This window comes from Argopecten irradians, chromosome 16, assembly GCF_041381155.1.
Source record: "Argopecten irradians isolate NY chromosome 16, Ai_NY, whole genome shotgun sequence".
Lineage (NCBI taxonomy): Eukaryota > Metazoa > Mollusca > Bivalvia > Pectinida > Pectinidae > Argopecten > Argopecten irradians.
The window spans coordinates 9,279,477-9,300,492 of NC_091149.1; the positions used below are offsets into that span (position 1 = coordinate 9,279,477).

General features: G+C 34.3%; 1 protein-coding gene across 2 annotated transcripts; it reads right to left on the reverse strand.

Annotated features, from left to right (window-relative positions):
* Positions 1 to 1,848: 1,848 nt before the first annotated feature.
* Positions 1,849 to 19,320, reverse strand: LOC138310336 (zinc finger CCCH domain-containing protein 15-like). Of its 2 annotated transcripts, XM_069251514.1 has the most exons (12): positions 19,158 to 19,320; positions 16,769 to 16,870; positions 15,910 to 16,012; positions 15,228 to 15,368; positions 14,320 to 14,411; positions 13,869 to 13,971; positions 10,846 to 10,925; positions 9,244 to 9,312; positions 8,590 to 8,667; positions 7,775 to 7,876; positions 3,695 to 3,851; positions 1,849 to 3,224 (listed from the first exon to the last, which is right to left on the reverse strand). In XM_069251514.1, the coding sequence occupies exons 1-12, from the start codon at positions 19,227 to 19,229 to the stop codon at positions 3,028 to 3,030; spliced, it is 1,296 nt and encodes a 431-aa protein (XP_069107615.1). In that variant the 5' UTR covers positions 19,230 to 19,320; the 3' UTR covers positions 1,849 to 3,027. The 2 variants fall into 2 exon arrangements, with proteins under 2 accessions (XP_069107615.1, XP_069107616.1); XM_069251515.1 differs by lacking the exons at positions 16,769 to 16,870; positions 19,158 to 19,320 and adding an exon at positions 16,657 to 16,725.
* Between the last annotated feature and the right edge of the window lie 1,696 nt (positions 19,321 to 21,016).

Here is a 21,016-nt window from a genome sequence, read left to right on the forward strand (position 1 = left end):
TTCAAAACGGCGGTTACCATACCATGGAATTAACGTCTTCAAACATCAGCATTGTTATTTCACATGTGAATCACAACGTTATAATGTGGTAAAAGGCATATGTATGTTTACTATCACAGATTAATAAGTCAAGAGTACAGAAAGAGTTAAAATATGGCTGATTTTTCAATCACAACTTACATTTTGGTTCCCAAATAAGCGCCCCTTTGTTACAATTTTTAAACTCCCTGGTCACTAATTATGTTAAATACGTTAATAAGTTAGTACCATTCAGTCTTGTATTAGCACCAAAACTTCTGCTGTTGATAGCTCCAATAGAATTATATAACGTATTCGACCCAATAAGCGCCCAGAGGGTTTAAAAATTTGAAAACAAGAGGCCCAGAGGGCCTGTATCGCTCACCTGGTTTGCAATGCCAAGTAATGTTCTGAATACAGGTTCATTGTTTCTTTTCTGAAGGAATTTTAATATTAACCTCTAAATCCCCTATTGGGCCCCACCCCTCCTGCCCCTGGGGTATCAGAGCCAAACTTTATACAAGTTCTGTTCCCCTTCCCCCAAGGATGTTTGTGGCCAAATTTGGTTACAATCCATGCAGAACTCTAGGACAAGTAGCGATTTATAGAATTTACCTCTATTTCCCCTATTGGGCCCCGCCCATCCTGCCCCTGAGGGACCAGAGCCAAAATTTATACAAGTTCTGTTCCTCTTCCCCCAAGGATGTTTGTGGCCAAATTTGGTTACATTCCATTCAGAACTCTATGACTAGTAGCGATTTAAATGATTTACCTCTATTTCCCCTATTGGGCCCCGCCCCTCCTGCCCCTGGGGGGTCAGAGCCAAAATTTATACAAGTTCTGTTCCCCTTTCCCCAAGGATGTTTGTGGCCAAATTTGGTTACAATCCATGTAGAACTCGAGGACAAGTAGCGATTTATAGAATTTACCTCTATTTCCCCTATTGGGCCCCGCCCCTCCTGCCCCCGAGGGACCAGAGCAAAACTTTATACAAGTTCTGTTCCCCTTCCTCCAAGGATGTTTGTGGCCAAATTTGGTTACAATCCATGTAGAACTCTATGACTAGTAGCGATTTAAAGGATTTACCTCTATTTCCCCTTTTGGGCCCCGCCCCTCCTGCCCCCGAGGGACCAGAGCCAAAATTTATACAAGTTCTGTTCCCATCCCCCCAAGGATGTTTGTGGCCAAATTTGGTTACATTCCATTCAGAACTCTATGACTAGTAGCGATTTAAAGGATTTACCTCTATTTCCCCTATTGGGCCCCGCCCCTCCTGCCCTCGAGGGACCAGAGCAAAACTTTATACAAGTTCTGTTCCCCTTCCTCCAAGGATGTTTGTCGCCAAATTTGGTTACAATTCATGTAGAACTCTATGACTAGTAGCGATTTAAAGGATTTACCTCAATTTCCCCCATTGGGCCCCGCCCCTTCTGCCCCTGGAGGGTCAGAGCCAAAATTTATACAAGTTCTGTTCCCCTTCCCCCAAGGATGTTTATGGCCAAATTTGGTTATAATCCATTCAGAACTCTATGACTAGTAGCGATTTAAAGGAAATGTTGACGGACAGACGGACGCCGACGGACGCCGACGGACGACGGACGCCGCGCCATGACATAAGCTCACCGGCCCTTCGGGCCAGGTGAGCTAAAAATATAAATGTGCTTTGAATAAGACGCTTATAATATGCAAATCTACTCAGTTTTGTGTAGTTTTGGTTTATGCCTGAGCGATTGAAATTAAGACCTCAAAAAGGGGGAGGGGCGCATGGGCTTTATTGGGTCAAATAAGGTATATGTAATCTATCATAGTTAGATACCAACAACAACGTCACAACCTTTCTCATTTTATTTGCAGGAATTTTACTCAAGGGGTAGAAATAATTCCACTCAATAAACTTTGACACTGTCTTTTAAAATCTTGCAGACAATAAAATATCTTACAAATTCAAATATTCTCATATCAATACTAGAAACATCATTCATGTATTCCTTAATTTTAGTATAATATATAGCAGAAAAAAGTCACAGAATCATCCTCAATATTCCACAATATTACTGTTGTAATATCCATCCCTTGAATACGGTATGTCATAGCAAAACTGATAACACTTCAGGAGAAGAATATTGACCTTTGAAGATGATGACATTCTAGAGAGTGACACCAACTATAAAGCCAAACAGTCAATCACAGTCCAGTTATTTGATCCAAAGGACCAAACTACCTGCCTCATCTGCTGTTGCATACATACAGTGCCTTGAGTTTTGCTATGACATAGTAGAGGGGTAGAAAGAACAACATAGAATTGGCAAATGAGAAGAAATAAAACATAATTTTTTTCCACAAACGTCATGTTTTTCACTATGAAACTATTTTATCCCATAACCATGATTTTTTTATCATAAATCACAAGTTAACTGACTCAATCACCCCTACACAGTACATTTGAACTATTCCAATTATATAATTGGAACATTCTATCATTAAATTACAGGGGTAAATTCCATATAAACTTTTTTAATGCCTCATTTAAAAGCATGTAGGAAAAACATGATAAGCAGTAGCATGTGCATAAATAAATTGATTTCTGCGCAATAGGCATGTTCTCATAATCTTAAAAGACACAAATTGTTAAACGTTTGCTTGATATTTCTATTTTAGATATCCCAATCAGAGTTCATGTATTCAGTGTCAATATGTCACAGATATAGATTGAGCTGTTGGATAGATGGATCCGTCAATCATCATTGACACGAATCAATTCCATAATTCCATCATCATTACATAATCATGTAGTGAAGGACGCATCAATATCAATGTCTGATGGCGAAAATTCAACCTATTCACCCCTGAAGACACATTTGAACTCTTCCAGTTCATGGAATGGAACAGTCCAATATCAAATGCCAGGGGTGAAATTCTCAATGCTGTGTTAGAATTCAGAGGAAAATGTCTTTTTTATCCAAGGCATAATCTTAATCCAAACTGAGGTAACTGTAACAGAGTCTGAAGTTAATCGGACAAATCTAACGTGTCCAAGTCTTCGTCGACCAGATCGAGGTCTTCTCCATCAAAGAGAGCTTCGTCAATCTCTATTGCATCCCCATTTACCGTCGCCGCCATGGCTGCTGCTATCGCCTCGTCTGTGTCTGGTGTGTGTGATTTTGGTGGTAATGCTCCTGCTAAATCTAACTTGCCTTCCTCACTTTCTGTAGATAGAGAAACCAAAAACACATTTAAAGTGAACTGTGGGGGAAAACATGAATATTTTCTGTAGAAAAAAAAAAAACTCATCAAGTGATCAAAAATTGTTAGAAACGTAATCTGGTTTATTTCATTAACTGTTCGAAAGTTCAATATATTTTGATAACTGATTGCTGAATGTTTTTAATCAATCATTGCTTAACGCAGAAAAAAATTCTAATTTTCCGAAACTTCAATTTCCCATATTGGGCCCCATCTCAAGGGGTCATAGCTAAGATTTATACAAACTCTGTTTCCCTTCTCCACCAAACTATATTTCTGGCCAAATTAGTTACAATCCATGCAGAAATCTATGACTAGTAGCGATTTCAAGAATTTACCACTGTTTTCCCTGATTGCTTCGGGCCAAGTGAGCTAGTAACCAGCTATATCGAATATATGTTAAGCAATCAGCCTTCACTACCCTTTCACATACCATCTGCTTTGCTGGCTGCAGTTTCCGTGGAGTCACCGGCCCCGCTTGTGGCACCCAGTCTCTGAGATGACGAAGAAACTGTGCCTGTGCCGTCGACCATTTGTGCCATCCCCGCTACAGACTCTAAGTTAAGCTCCATCACTCTCTCGTGTTCAACCTATGTAACAAAGCCACAATATCATTATCTTTACTCTAATAGAAAAAGAAAATTGTGCTTAATTGCTACTATCGCCCATACAGCATTGTTGTTATTACAAACTATAACATAACTATAATGGAATATTTAAAAACATCTGAAATTAAAAAAGACTTATGATTTTTGAGAAAAATAGCTAAGTATGCTTTAGCATCACTAAGTTTCACGGCCTCTGAATGCCACACCCTGAAATGAATCCTGCAACTATTAGGTGTGTTGAGGTGATAATGATGTCCTCCAGCTATGTTTAAAGTTGGGTTAGGATTGGATTTATAGTTTTTAAGAAACAGCTAAACACAAAGCTTTAGTCAAGTCTTATAAATAGTTTGTTCAGCATCCCTAAGTTTCACAGCCTCTGCATCCTTGCAATAATGTGTGTTGAGATGATAATGATGTCCTCCAGCTATGTTTAAAGTTTGGTTAGGATTGGACTTTGAGAAACAGACCTAAACGCAAAATTTTAAAGTAAAATGTTGACGACAACACCCCAAAAAAAAAGGAACACCATAGTATGGCATTATCGTTGCGGGCGAAAAAAAAATGCTCCACAGCTGACAAATTGTATTCATCAGTCGAATAAAATTAATCAAATTACAAAAGTTTTTTACTTTACACTATTACCACCAATGAAATGTTTGGGTTTCTGATTTTATTTCAATATCAAAATAATTCATTGCGTCATGATATGGAATGAAGCAATAATTGTGCAGTCACCAAAAGCAAAATAAATTATTTATATGAATTTTTGTGTTAAGTAGACACATATATTTAAGGTTAAACATATGACAGTTATTGTTCAGATGATAAATATTGTTAATTCTCTCTCAGATGTGGAGCATCTTTAAAGGATTTGTGCAGCCAAATTTTTTTTTTGATAATACGTCAGGATATTGCTTTGGATGAATGAAAAATTAAGTCCCACCCAACGAATCGCCTAGCTTTTAGCGCTATCGGTTTGTTTTGGTCATGATTTACGGGTAGTGTCGACTACGGTTCAGGGATAGTGAGCTAGGTGGTCACGTGGTCTTGTGATGTCAGAGTAGTCCGCGGCTACACAAGGTAAGCATAGTACTATACATGTATACAGCATATATACGTATACGTTAGATCTAAGATTTGAGTTTTTCGAGTAAATGGTTATTCTAGCTTTATGATGTAGATGTTTTCAGTTTCACAAAACATTCCATTTACACCACTTCAAAAATTCAAACAAGCATACGGTATATCAAACTTTAGATTAGATAATCAGTCCAATTTGATAGCGATATCAAAATGATGTTCGGATCAGTCTGGACTGAGATTTAGATAGTATATGATGTAAATTTCAGTGTAATAAAAAACAGTATAATGTAATACTATCTTTTTACGAGTAAAATCCCAAAATTTAGCATGAATATACCTAGAAACCGTGTTTTTATTTCAAACTTCTGCTATAACGATGCAAACACGGCACAGTTTTTGGGTAAAAATAAAATGTGGACGGTTATCAGTTATGTGATATTGGAGTAACAGTAACAAAGTTATACCGAAAATAATATGTATATTTATATTGTTGCCTTTGAAACTTTATCCATAACGTTTACTAAAAAGCAATAATGCATCAATGGTATTTCTGATATATGTTCCTAAATTACAGTTTAAGTGTAGATTTAAATTCATTATTTCAAAATTATACTAAATCCTTAAAATAGTATATTCATTGTCGACCGTTTTGTATATCATACCGAGATTTAATAGTATGATATATGAACATTTATCGTAAAATCCAAAAAGTAACCATATAAAGTGTTCAAATGAAAATTGAAATTACTTGTATACAGGCATTATAATTTCGTAATTACAGTACTAGACTGGAATACTTTTTAAAGTTAAACCTTTAGTTGAAATAGTTCTTAGAACCATTTTTGTTTCTGAATAAGTCACCTTCCATTTTTGTTTTACCTGTGTACGACATATATATGTGTGTATGTAATATATATTCCTAGGTATGATCAGGTATATTTTATTTCCATTTGCTTTTACATCTTCATTTTAAAAATGGAGGTGACAATAAAAAACCTAGAGCATAGATGTACGGGGTTTCCATAATTCAAATCACAATCCAATTAACGGATGTCCTTACCTGATTGACAGTAAGACAATTGCAAATACCCGATATAGTTCAACGAATAGCAAATTGCCCGCGGCCAGGTAATTACAGGTGAGTTCGATGAATGGCGTTGTGTACAGGTAAACAACATCGTGGTCAAGGTATTACATAACCATCAAACCAAAGGCATGGCTAATTATATATCTAAAATATCGGTGTATCTACTCGTATATCAATTGAAAATTGAAAGCGACCGCACGGTCTGAAAACATAGTTTGTTTTGCTTCATATCTCAATTATTTGATCTTTTATAATATCAAAAGTAAATTCTTTTTACCACATATTGAAACGTTTTACGGTATTTTAATAAATGTATCTCGATATATTCGGTTAGCAACACACAACACAATGTTTGTAATGATCAATCATTGGTGTGTACGTATGTCAAGCATCATATCCTTGATGCTTTAATCAAGGATTTCTTAAATTGTTACGTAAAATTTCATTTTACAGTCACAAACTTTGCAATTCACAATGTATCAAAGATACAGACTACAGGAAAATATTATCTAATTAAAGCTTATTCGTTGCTGAACTTCTCGATAAAAAATCTGAAACTTTTATTTCTGTGTGGATTTTCTTTCATAATTACACGAAGATACCTGCTATTAGAGCATAAATTAGAGTATTTGAAACATCGAATTTCACTCTTTTAGTTATTTATATTCGAGCCAAAGTTGTTGTACGATTAACTTCACTCAAAAGTTATCATAAAAAAATCTTTGATCGGCTTTTCCTGTGACCGTCGATGTAAGTGACAGCACATCAGTTATAGTACAGCTGCTATAAGCCACGGACTATTATGACGTCACACGGTTTAGAGCTAGAAAATATGCATAATCGGGTGGTCAGAAAATTTGACCTCGATATTGGCGGTTTACAGGTTATTCCGGTCGCGCGCGGCATGGAGAGGTTTCTACACGGTCTAATAAAGCCATTTCCAGCATAAACTGAAACTATCATTTTTGACTGCACAAATCCTTTAATAATCAGTTTTTCTAAGAGCTTGAATTTTTCCTCTGTTAAAACCTGTTTCTGTCATTAAAACAACACAACCATAGGCAGTGTTCTCCCTTAAGGATTTTTTCCAGTCGGTCCTAAGGACAGACTGACCCAAAAAATTACTAGACCCTACAAAGGAACCATTCATTCTTGTTGCTTACATAATTACAAAAATTTACTAGCAATGCATGTAATAGTTTTACTATCAAAATATATCTGCATAACCAGAATAGTATCGTGCACTCTCAGCAAAGTTGACTGAAAACCAGAATATTACGAAAATTTGTTTTGTACAGACTGATCCTCGACTTTTCCACAATTTTACAGCTAATTTTGCTTTTATCCTCCATCTCGATCAAAAGTTGCCGGTCAAAGGACCAGCTACATGGACAAAAATATCTGCCCAACTATCGTTGGTCTCAGGCAGACAGACAGGCGTTAATTTTTAACGCTGCCCATAGGGAAAGATAAATGTTTCCACTGACACTTTCATAAGAACTTGAAGGTCTATTCCTTGATCTTTTTCACTGTTAAACAAATCAATTCTTTAGAGTCCAAAAAGTTAATAGCTTACTGTTCATAATACAGTACTACATGTTAATAATGTACACGCTTACAACAAATAAACGGTTAAAGCAAATCAATTTTCATTTCCACCTAATGTTCCTTTAAAATATAAGATGTCTGTAATATGTGAACTTATTGATTTAATGAATATTTTAATTAAACTCACATCATCAGGGTCTACTTCTCTCTCTAACGTTCCTTCCTGAGCCTCATCGTCATCCATAGCAACAAAATCAGGGTTGAATTCAAACATTTCTCTCCCACTAATCTGAAAATTTAAACAAAATAGACTTGAGTTCACAAATTAGATGAATATAGTCCTCTCATGAATATGCATTGGTTATGATATTAATCTTTGACTACTTCTATTCCATCTTTGCATATTACAGAGTTAACATCCTAGCACGAAGTGAAAATAATATTTTATGGGTTTTAAATTTTGCAATCTGACTTAAATGATATATGATTCATCAGCCATTGGGTATATTTCGTAGAACAATTTTGGCAATAACAGAAAAGTCAAACAAAATTGCAAAATTCAACAGTAATATATGGTGCTAGGAAATAACACATACCATATTTGTTGTAATTAGCGCCCCTCCCCTATAAGCGCCCATCCTCTCTTCTGGAGGAGTTAATTCAAGTGCCCCCATCCCATCCCATGCTCATAACATCAGCATTGTACCCTTGTAATCCCTTATTACATGACTTTGTAAGTGATAAACATTCACATGTGAATCATGACGTAATAAAGTGTGTCAATGTTACTGGGATAGATCAATAAAATATGAAAACAGAAAAAGTTAAAATAGGCATACTTTTTTCCAGGTTTTTCACACACAACTTACATTTTTGTTACGTTTAGCTAATAAGCATCCACTCTGTTATAATTTTTTAACCACCATGGGCACTAATTTTGACAAATACGGAATGTACATACACCCAATAAAAATTTTCAGTAAAATATGTGATTTCACTTACTCCCGTCGTTTTTCCAGATTTGAAATCTGATTTCTTTTTATCCATTGATTTCTTGTCTGCAGCTATTCTTTCCTTCCGCTGAAATGTAAAAATGTAAACTTGTGTAAAGATTCAGAAGAGACAATCTAAACAGGCAGGAGGCGGGTGTTTTTAAGATTTATTCCGGTAGTAGATCTATCAGTTTTGCGCGGTTTGGGCTTCATCAGGACACAATACCATTAAAATTATTCGCTAAAGTATGACGTAATGTACAATGGGTCAAGGAAGTAATAGCAACAGTTGTTTTCTATATAACACTGGATCCTTATAGACATATGTCTGATGTAATGCAAATTCTCCACCATGAAAAACAGTGAAAAATTCTTTCCATGAAACAATTCTTTCGTTCAAATCCTTGAAAAAAACCTGAATATTTCTTTCACGAAAAAATATTTTTTGAGTTTTTAACCATAAAAGAAAGTATACATAAACATCTTATATTACAAAATACCAGGCATAAGTTATTTAGATTTCAGATACATGCATTGATTAATTGTATCAATTAAATATAATATATAATATATAGTAGAATATATAGAGCATATATATAGATACAATAAATTTGATTAATGAAAGCAAGTGTAAAGACCTTCTTAATGACTTAATTCAACAAACCTTCCTTTCTTTCCATGCCAAAAATGTCTCTAAGGTGACCCGAGTTGTGTTGTGTCCAAGTGCCGATCTCTAAAAAATCAAACCATATTTTTAAACATTTTTTTTGTGCTCAAGTGCCAATCAAATCAAAAACTATATTCAGATATGCAGTACAGATTTTGTTAAAGATGCTCCACAGCCTCTATCAAAAACAGTAACAGACAAATTCATAGTTTTCTTCAGTTACAAAATTTACTTACTTAACACCATTACCACCCTTATTAAGTTTGAGCTTCATATTTTACTTCAATATCAAAAATAATTAATCGTGTCCCAAAAAAATTCCATAGCACTATGGCCTATATAGAATGAAGTACCAATTGTGCATGTACCAAAAGCAAGATAAATTATTTTAGATATATTTTTGTAATAATTAGACATTATAGAAAAATATGTACAGGATTAAATATCAGTTATGGTTCAAATGATGATTATTGTTTATGATATGCCAGGAGTGGAGCATCTTTAAAACATGATTTTAAAGATACTCCACCACCAACAGAGCATGAATGATATTTATTATTTGAACAATAATTGGTGTTTAATCGTGTATATATGTGCCTTATTATCACAAAAAAAAAAAATAATAATAATTTCTTTAGCCTTTGGTGCATGCACAATCAGTATTTCATTCCATATAGGATATAGTGCTTTCGGGATGCAATTAATTATTTTACATATTTTTAACTTGAAGTAAAATTAGAAGCTCAAACTTTTCAATGGTGGTAATGGTGTAAAGTAAGTAACTTTTACGACTGAAGAAAAATACTAAATCGTCTGCTCCTGTTTTTGATAGTGAAAAAATACCATTTGTCAGCGGTGGAGCATCTTTAATAGTTTCGTTATAAATCATATTTTACAATATATAAAAGTTCATTGTTAATCCTTATTCTTCACACAAACATACCAAGGTACTAGAACTTTTAGAAATATATCAACAACACATGATGCTATTCTGTATTTATCTATTACAGAGTTACCTGCCCTTGTTGGTAGATATTGATTTACAGTGAAAATGACTTTATTTTCGCTCACAAAATGAAACATGCCTTCAAGAACAGTAATAACAGCTTGTAATGTTTAAGGTTGGAATGAAGAACGTCTAGATTGATTATATTGTAGAGTTGCAAAAGTTATCTTACTTTTAATACTACACGTATCATCACCTTCTGAATAATTTAACGAAAATATATCAAATGTTAATTTCATAACGCGGATTGTCTTATGTTTCCATCCATCATCCTAATTATTGCTATTTAGTCGACGATCAATGCGTCAGACGGGGAAAAAGTGAAATGAATCTTCACTGTAATCATAGACTATGTTTAAATCTTGCATTTATTTGGTGTTTTAACCTTATCTTAAGCCATATAATTTCTTAAGTTATTATAATTGGGTTTTTTTTGTTTGAATTGATTTTGTTACGGAAAGGTAGAAGGCCTTTATAAAAAGATAGAGCAATACAATGTGTTCAAGATAGACTGAGCTAAGATTTCCTACTGAAAATAGTAACACCTTTCAGTACACCTGATTACTAATTAAGCATTATATATGTTTACAAACCTCTCTTTCAATCAGTTCCTCTATAGAAATCTTTTCTTCGTTATCTTCGAGTTTTTTCTTGTCTCTCTTCAATACAAAACCTAAATGCCAAGTAAAAACAAAAATTATTAATCAAAAGCAACTGGTGACTTGATGACTAGAGTCCAGTTTTTAACAAACATTCTTTGTTTTAAGAAATTTCTTAAATATGAAATCATCCATATGTGTTTTCCTTAACTTCTATCACATGTAGAATGTTAGTTATGGAATTCCTAATTGGTTTAAAATAGTGACAATATGGATCTGTATTTTAATCTATTTGTGGAATTTCTTAACGATAAGAAATGTTTATGAAACTAGGTCAAGTTTAATATGTATTAGTTGCAATTTGTGCTCACAGAGCATCATTATAATTCAGAGGTCTAATTTGAAACAAAATTCGGTTATTTTTGTCTGTTTACTTTCGCTATGGTACTGTCTGAATTCAGCTATCATAATTCTAAGTAACAATAAGAAGCAGATTTTATAGACAATTTTACAATGTCGTGTTTCAGGACATAGTTACGGATTCATACAGAAAAAAAAATATGAAAAAAAAGGTTGAGTAGTTAAAATCTTTGAAGAGTTGGTAAGGAAAGGGGAAGCATCCAATTTTTTTATATTTTTTTTCCAGCAGTCTTGGGTCGCTTTCGTTTATTCAGAACAACTGGTTCGACCATTTGTAAAAGTAACTATTCTAAGAATAAATCCTTACAGACCTGCAGATTTTGATGCTTATCTGAAAACAATATGAAATCATCAGATCTGTCTTTAATTCATAAACAAACAACTTGATCCAACCAGTCAAACTGTATAACAAAAACGGCCCAGAAGTACAAGAAACTATATACAGTACTTAATGCGTCTAACATTCCCTCAAACGCGTTTTAGATTCGTTTGCGTTTCTTTCGTTTAGTTTCGTTTGCGTTTTGTTTCGTCGAGCGTTTTTCGTTTGCGTTTCGCGTTTTCGTTCGTTTGCGTTTCGATTCGATTTCGTTTGCGTTCGTTTGCGTTTTGATTCGTTTTGGCTTTCGTTCGTTTGCGTTTGCGTTCCAATTCGTTTACCGGATGTTATTCATTGATATTTGATTAGGAATGGTTGACTGCGCATGTGTTGGCTAAACTAAAAGTGGAGTCAAACGACGGTGTAGGCCGATAAATTTACGTGTTCTGGACAATGTACATACACAAATAAATTTTAAAAAAAATCCTTTTGTATCTAGACATTAATTACATTTGATACGTGTAACCTGCACACATTGTTTGATAGTAATGATCATTTGTATACCTTTCTGCAAGGTCTTATATAGTACTAGCTATACACGTGTATGTGCTACAGGGGGACAGGTACAATATACACTTGTAACACCCGCGGGGCTCGATAAAGTGGACTGAGGGATTACAGACAGGTGTGAACTCACGCCACAGGACGCCGTACTGCTGGTCATAATATAGATATAACTCATTGGTGCATACATTATAAAAAAATTATATCCGACTCATCACTGTTAGCATTTGATCACATTATTTTCTAGTGATACACACTATTCTAATAATGAAATAACACAATTAATAATATCTCAACCATACAACGAATACTTTTTTTTTAAATATTTTATGTGAAATTAAGAACGTACCGAAGTCAATAGATATCAAATCATAATTGACTTATATATATATACATATACAACACGAACTGACAGTTGATACATGTACATTCAACTGTATCTCTGTATTTACACGTATTGCCCATTGATATGATTGATCATGTATTTTATTGGTATGTTGATGTAACAAAACACACGAGGAATAAAACACCATAGAGCTGGTTTTCTGTAATGACTAGAATAACACAAAATTGTTGTTTTTGTGGTATGCTTTGGTACATGTACATGCACGGGGTCACGTACGCGTATTATACATCGTAGCCTAAATAAACATGTGAGGGGCCGTGCGCGTCTGAGGCTACGTATCAGCGATCATGAGCCATTGTTCATGGGTGACTGCACTTGACCAGGTGTGATACAAGTTGACACAAAATCAAAATATGCCGCTGTCAAATAACAAATGGTATAAATGAAAGCAGGTAAATCGAGAGGGGGAGTGGGGATGGAGAGGGGTAGAGTGTTGTACATGTGTTGTCCGTGAATTATAAAGCAAATTTATATAAGACCTCCAAATGGGTCGGGTAAATGCTACAGGTGAGTGTCCACATTGATATCTATATAACGGCCGGTACGGGGACCTCCTCTGGAGCCATATATATATACACATGTAAAATATAACTACCTAACCGCTAGACCTAGGGTTTATACTTGCAGTAGTCAAACGTACATGTTCACAATACCTACACTAAAATAAGAAGTTCTTCTGAAGTGTTTTCTTTTCTGAAACTGATAATTTATATAAAACAGTACTAGTATGTGTGACAAATTCAGAGCAGACTTATAAATACTAGCATTGATTGAAGACTATTTATACACATGCATGTTTTATAATTATTTTTAAAATCTCGCTTTATAAGTTAAAAAAAATGTATTAATGCTTGGATATATATACGTAATCACATACTTATTGGTAATATATTTATAACAATTGCATATTTTCTAAGACAAGATATATTTTTCATAATGATAAATCGTACTAAATCAAAATTGCGAACGTAAAATAGACATCGCTTTCAGAATCCGGATCACTAAGCTACCGAAGTCCCGATCGACATTTATGATTGCATTCTGGTCTTCCGGTCACGCTTTCACTTCGTTTACGTTTTTCGTTTTTCGTTTGCGTTTTTCGTTTTGCGTTTAGCGCTTGACGAAACGCGTTTTTCGTTTTACGCTATTCGTTTTTCGTTTGGGTTTTTCGTTTTTTGTTTGCGTTTTCGTTCGTTTTCGTTTAACATTTCGTTTGCGTTTTGCGTTTCGCGTTCGTTTCGAGGGAATGTTAGACGCATTAAGTACTGTACATGTATGTATGACATGTTAAAAATCTTGTAACAATTATACCTTGTGGTAAACAATGCCGATAATGACAATTTTTTCCATTCGGACATTCCCAAAACCATCCATATTTGTAGTTTTCAACAGCATCCAAGAAATGTTTACAAATCTGAAAGGAAAGTTTGAAATAAACATTACTGAAATACATATATGAAATGTTGAATTAGAGAATATTGACTTAAATTATTTAAATCAAACTATCATAGTACATACCTATAATCATTATTTTTTTTATTATATTTGAGGTTTTCATGAAACTCAAAATTAGTCAAATAAAAGTTTAACTTTGAACATTTGTGTTTGAATGAACTGACAATATTACGTTTTGATTTTAAATGTCTTTGTAAAACAGAAATATTGTTGTTCATTTGTAAACAATAAACAAATCATATCATTAAGAAATTGTATTTATACCTAACACAAATGACTTCACAAAACAAAGATTCCTTCTACTCACGATAGCAGTTTTTGGTTTGGCTTTTTCATTCTCTCCGTGTTTTTTAGCAACAACTTCTTCCAACTTGTTCTCATCCCAATTATCCATGGTGTCTGAGATGAAAACAATTTAAACAAAATTGAAAGAGTGATTATAACTTCAGTGATTTTTCAGGGTATTTTGGGGAAAATGTTTTTGTAACAAATTGGGAATTTTAAAATGCAAAAAGAGCAGTTTTGGGAAAAAGTTACTCATTACTTAACATGGTATTATAGGTGATAAGATATTGTAAAACAGTAAACTGTATCAATTCATCAAAAGGTGACGACCATCACAACAGTTTCAAAGTAGTGTTTTTTTTAGATTAGATGAGTGGAGGGATTTATTTGGTTTTCAGCAATTTGATTTGGGAATTTTTCATTGTAATTGGGAAAAAAATAGGGGGGTTTGGCATTGGGAATGGGGTCGGTAAACGACCCCAGTTATATAAGGAGAAAAATCACTGAACTTAGATATATTTATGACTATTTTAACATTATTTATTTATTTACAATAAGTTTCATTAACCACTTAATTAATCATTAATAAAAACATGAATTAATGATTGGATAGGTTGAGTTTCATCTTGTATTTCATAGATAACAGGACAACACTAAAATAACAAGGGGACATAACTCTAATTACTGTTCCTTCGTCCCAAGAATCCTTGTACAGGTTGCCTTTCTCTCATTCCCTATCCAATGCTAAGTTGTGAGAGAATTTACATTTGGCTTCTAACATAACAAGGGGAGATAATTCTATTTACTATACCTTTATCCCCAAAATCTTCCTAAAGATTGTGTTTCCCTCGTTTTTTATCCAATGCTAAGTCTTGAGAGAATTTATTTGGTTCCTAACACAACAAGGAGAGATAACTCTATTGACTTTACCTTCGTCCCGAGAATCCTCGTAGAGGTTACGTTTCTCTCCTTTCCTATCCAATGCTAAGTCGTGAGAAAATTTACACTTGGCTCCCTTCGTACACTGTCCTTGTTTATAGAACGCACAGAGAACAGACTTGGGATCAGCACCTATTAACAAAAGAATCACTTAACTCAAACACCCCTCAAAATTCACAATGGAATGTTCAAGTCCTTAATTAAGAAGGGTCTAAATGTGTAAATAGGGGAGAATGAGTGAATGAATCAAAGAATTTCATATTGACATGGAATTGCATGTGTTTTTCTCGATTGATTGAGAAAGAACGTTTTCCCCCCTTTTACAGGGGCTTTAGATGATCGAGTGGTTAAGCTATTCAGGTATTTTAGCACAAGCTGTCCAATGTCTACCTATGAATCTTGAGTTTGAATCCCATAGGGAGCAGATACCAGGTACTGATCACTGGTTGGAGTTTTTTTCTGGGACTCGCTGGTTTTATGCTGAGCGCTAAGCAAGAGCAGAAACTACCATTTTAATAGACTATCGTGTATTTTGGTCAAGGGACAGAATCCAGAGCCTTCGAAGGCTTTGCAAAAGGTGAGCAGTCAATTCTCTTGAATTGCTGAACTTGCTTTTCATTTGTAAAATAAAAGAAGTCTAGATCTAAATCTAATAAGAAAATACCCATGTTACCTTTAGATACTGTTTGTACAGGCTTAAACAGAGTATTCAGAAGATCTTTCTCCTTTGCCTTTTCTTCTTTTTTCTTTTTGCTTTCCATGAATGGGTCTGCGGCCTGTGTAATCAAAAGATAAAGGTGCATTTAGTTCTACATATGAATCATCAAACGAAACATTCTCAATATCTAAAGGAAAATTTCACTCTGGGTTTTTTTTTCCACTGCTGTGGGAATGTGACCAATGGCTTTGATGTTGAGAAAATATGTGACAAATAGTCAGGCAAAGAAAACAAGTATAAATGCGTTCATTGGCCTTCTGAATGTCCTTACATATCAAAACGACAGTCTAGCTCTGCTTATATGTTGTCCAGTTTTGACCATTAAAATTATGGAAAAGCCCTGTCTAAATTTAGCAAAGTTCTAAAATTGGAAACGTCAACACAGACATAGCCAGTAGATAGGATGTTTTATGATTCTTTTAAATAATATAATTTATACACATGCAGGGGGATTTTGATTGATTTTTTTTTTTATATTTCATAAGAAATTATACTCGATTTCTTAACACCATTTTTCTCAACTTTAGTCTTCCTTTGCCCTTTTTTCACTGTTATTGACTTTTTCAAGTTACTATTAAATTAATTTAAGAAAATCTATAAAATTGCATTGGGAAAAAAATCTTCTGCGAGTGAAAGATAAAGGCTTCATATATGAACTTTACAACAGACGTTCTAGCTGTTCTGATACCTTACACCACATACCCTAGAAGCTTTGAGGTTGCCCTGTTTGACCAGGTTTGATACCCTACACCACATATCCTAGAAGCTTTGACATTGCCCTGTTTGACCAGGTTTGATATCCTACACCACATACCCTAGAAGCTTTGACGTTGCCCTGTTTGACCTGGTTTGTGACATTACTGATGAACTTCTGCTGCTTGGCTCCCTTCTTGTTCTTCAGGCCAAATGTTTTATCCTACAAAAAATGATAGAGACATTAATACAGAAATTTATGAAGGTTTTTTTAATGCACTACTGGTAATTTTAAAAATTTTGATGAATCCCCATACAAAGAAATATAGAGGATTTTCAAAATTTTGGTGAGTCCCACAGGGAGTTGTGAATCCAGGCCCAAGGATCGTAAAACAGAAGTTTTTGCTTAGCTAATAAAAAGTGACTAATTTTTTGTGACGTCATCTGTGATTGGCTAAATATAATACAAGCTTAAACTTAAGACTGTTTTAGACTTTAGACCATTTCATGATCTTAGGGTCAGGACTTGTCTAGGTAAGTCCCATGTATGTAAATCACTTTTAATATATTCTAGAATCCTTTCCTAATAAAATAATGTTTTCCAAAGCGATAGACTCAAAATTAAATGAATGGGAGATTACCTAGAATAGGATTTAAGATGAGGACTGCAGTCTTAAAAATAAATTAAAGACTCTATATTTTGTGAAATTTATTTACTATACCACCATAGACAAAGCTAAGGAAATCCTATCTATACCATACTGAATCGAATAAGTCCCCTTATCCCTATAGGCACGTGCACCCTAACCCCTTATTCGACCTGATTTTTTCTTACCTCAAATTATATGCAGACAGATCATGAAAATATGAACATTTTCATTAGATTTCTTTTTACAAAGTGACTTATTCACATACCATGCAATGATACCCGTTCATGTTTGTTCAGGACTAGTATCTCCAGTAGTGATAGAACATAACCATTTGCAATCTTCCTGCTGAAATGGCTTAGTGCGGGAAATCATCTTTTTAACATCATTCCATCACCAATGGAAACAAATCTTGCACAAATGTGATAATATATATCTAGTATCATATATGTTGTAAGTGAATTATTACCAATGGATTTATATGGCTGACTTAGTGCAATATTTTTATGAAAGGCTAATTCAAACTTGGTTCACAAAGTGCCAGGCTGTCCATTTAATTTTCAATATTCATTTCAAGCACTCTGGGCACTTATTGGGTCAAATACGGTACCAGCATGTACAGGAGCTGCATTTTAGTGTGTCACTATGCATATACATGCCATCCACAATAGTCCCCGGGGTTCCGAACACTTGCGATTTCTACATCCTTGTACTATCTCATAGTAAAACTGAAGGCACCTCAGGGGAACAAATCTGAACCAATCACAGGCCTGCAAACATTTTCTTTGAGGACTACAGAGAGAGTGACGCCCTACTTAAAAGCCACACAGTCGACCATAGCAGGGATTTTCCTACAGTTTTTTTACAGGGTCCAGGGTCCATCAAATTGGGAAATTTTACACGGCATAACATGAAATTGGAAAAAAATGACTAAATAAAGAAAAACACTATTTTATGATTTAACTGTTTATTTATTGTACATCTGAAATATTTCAAGTTGCCTGTAGTGTTCATTCAATCATTGTAGTCGACCAAGAATGACATCACTCAGACTTTCAATTTTAGATTGGGAATTTTTAGCTAAATTTTCGAAGGGGAATGGGTCCTTTATTCGGCCCCAGATTCTACTGTAGAAAAATCCCTGCATAGTGTACTGTTACATGGCTCTTTGGCATACATCAAATGACTATATTACCTGTTCTGTGATGTTGCATTCAGTTTTTAGTTTTTCTATGAGATAGTCCTGGGGTGTAGTAATTATAATTGGAACCCCTTGAGTATCAAGGATGACCAAACCTTAGACAACCAGAACATTGAATATGATAGTTGATTTGCTTAACTTATTGACTTTAGAGAGCAAATAAGAATTTAATTTACAACTTACATGGCACTTGACAATATTTAATCCAATCAACACATTTCAATGGGCAATAATGAGCTATTTTTAGCAACAAATTTATAACCAATTTGGGCTACAATATAGGCTCTAGCTATAGACTAGTTTGATTATAATACGTAATTTGATGGTCTTTTCGACCTATTAGTATCAAAAGTTTGTCCTGTGTTATTCGTAACATGTGTATAATAAATAAAGTTTTCCTACTAAGCCTTCCGATTTGTACGATTTAAGACCTATTGTTTCTGTTCTTTTGTTTACCTTGTCGTTATCAATACATCGAAACATCAATAAAACAACATATTTCAATAATACAACGGAGACCAGATACATAAACAAAGAAATTTGATGATACTAAACTAAAAATCTCTAACAATATGATGGATCAGTTATGAATGTGACATGTGCACGTTGGACAAGATTTCGGCGCTCAATATGATATATCAAGTATTCGACTGATAGTTTACTTCAATGATTTTCTCCTTTTTCTTTTCCACTGTCTTCTTGCTTGGTCCATCTTTCTTGGCTTTTGGAGGCATGTTAGTTGTCTTAAATCACCATAAACGAATCACGATTGCACAAGAAATCGGTAGAAAATGTGGACAAGACAACCGGAAGTAGTATTGATTGTAATGTTGAGCTACCGTCTGTGTTTCTAGCAGTGGTTTCGTATTTTTTAACGCGGGAAATTTTGAACTCAGTTCCGCTTTCTGCTCTGTTCTGTATTCATATAAATCAAGGACGTATAAATCCTTCATATACATGTTCTTCTCTTTTTAATCAAAAGTTACCAATCATAACCGTCCATCTTGACTTTGATTTATAACTGCATGGTTCACAACGTTAACAGGATTTTCCCCCATTTTTTTTCTAAATTAGGCCTTGAAGGAAAAATCAGTTGATATCTATGTAGTGCATATGTATAAGCCTACATACGGATATTGGGAGTTTAGATATATCACCTTCAATTTCATTCAGCGTCTTATAAGTATTATTAAAGAAAAGTCATCGACATCTCGACTTGTTACTTGTAGAATGGCTATTTTAACGTTTTCATAGAGCACCAAGGACCTAGATCTCGCTTATAAATAAGCACTTGTGTAACACACACTCTCACAGTCTATGATATCGATGGTTCGCAGAAAATATGTCTCAGGGACTTAAATATTTTTGTTCTCATCTACGTCCTTGGTTAGTTAGATGTTAAAACTAGATCGAAATAGGTATAGACTTGCTATAAGTGAATCGGAAACTTTAATAAGAAACATTAATGATTTTTTATGGTTTTTTTTTTTGGTTTTTTTTTAGAAATTTCTTTGCCTGACAGCATCTATGTCCATATCGTACAACACATATTACACAGATTATTTGTTGTGAATGGTTAATTACATTTGAGGTCCCAAAAAGTATCAATAATTACTACACATAATGTCCTGAAGATGGATTTCCAGCAGGATTTCAAACTTAAGTCTTTCTTGGTTTAGAACCGCGTTCACGACCGAATCTGACAAACTTTCAAGACAATACCAACCACATTCATCATCCCTGTTGTTGGTGGATATTGTGTCTTTGGTGTATTTATTTAATTGTTTATTCATCTTTACTATCACTGATTTATAATTCACTTTATAATTAATGTAATAATGATTGTCAATCATAATAAATAATTAATGTGTAATGATTCGTACGCGTATCTCGTTTATACATTTTCTTCATAAAACAATTTATGATACATTTAAATCAATATTTCCATAAATCATATATAAATACAAGAAAATATTATTATATGTCATCATTGTAACAAGCCAAACTATCATGGACCTGATTAATCCATCGTTGCTGAAATCGATGGGGTTAGTAGTAGAAATCACTAGTATCACGAGGGTATATATATATAGGTATGCATAATCGAATGAAATCAGACTTACCGGGATTGCCTTCGCAGAGAAATAATATATTTTATGAAAATATCCCTACTCCACTTTGTAAGTGACGATATAAATAGAAGTTATTGTAGAATGAGTGACTAATCGACAGTGAGTTACCGAATGAGCTTGAAATGTGATTATTGGTGATGCTGAAGTGCCGAGTGAGCTGGAGCCTGAGTGGGGAGTGATGGCGCGGAATGAGCCAGCTAGAGTCTGTGTAACGTATAGACTATTTTCACAACATCACTGTATTTATCATCACTGTTGTTAACACAGGGACCTGGCACACCTTTTTTAAACTAACAGTATATATATATATATTATAGTATCAAGATATATATATATATATAGTATCAAGGGTATGAACTCGGCGGTCGAGAAAAAACGGACTTATTTTT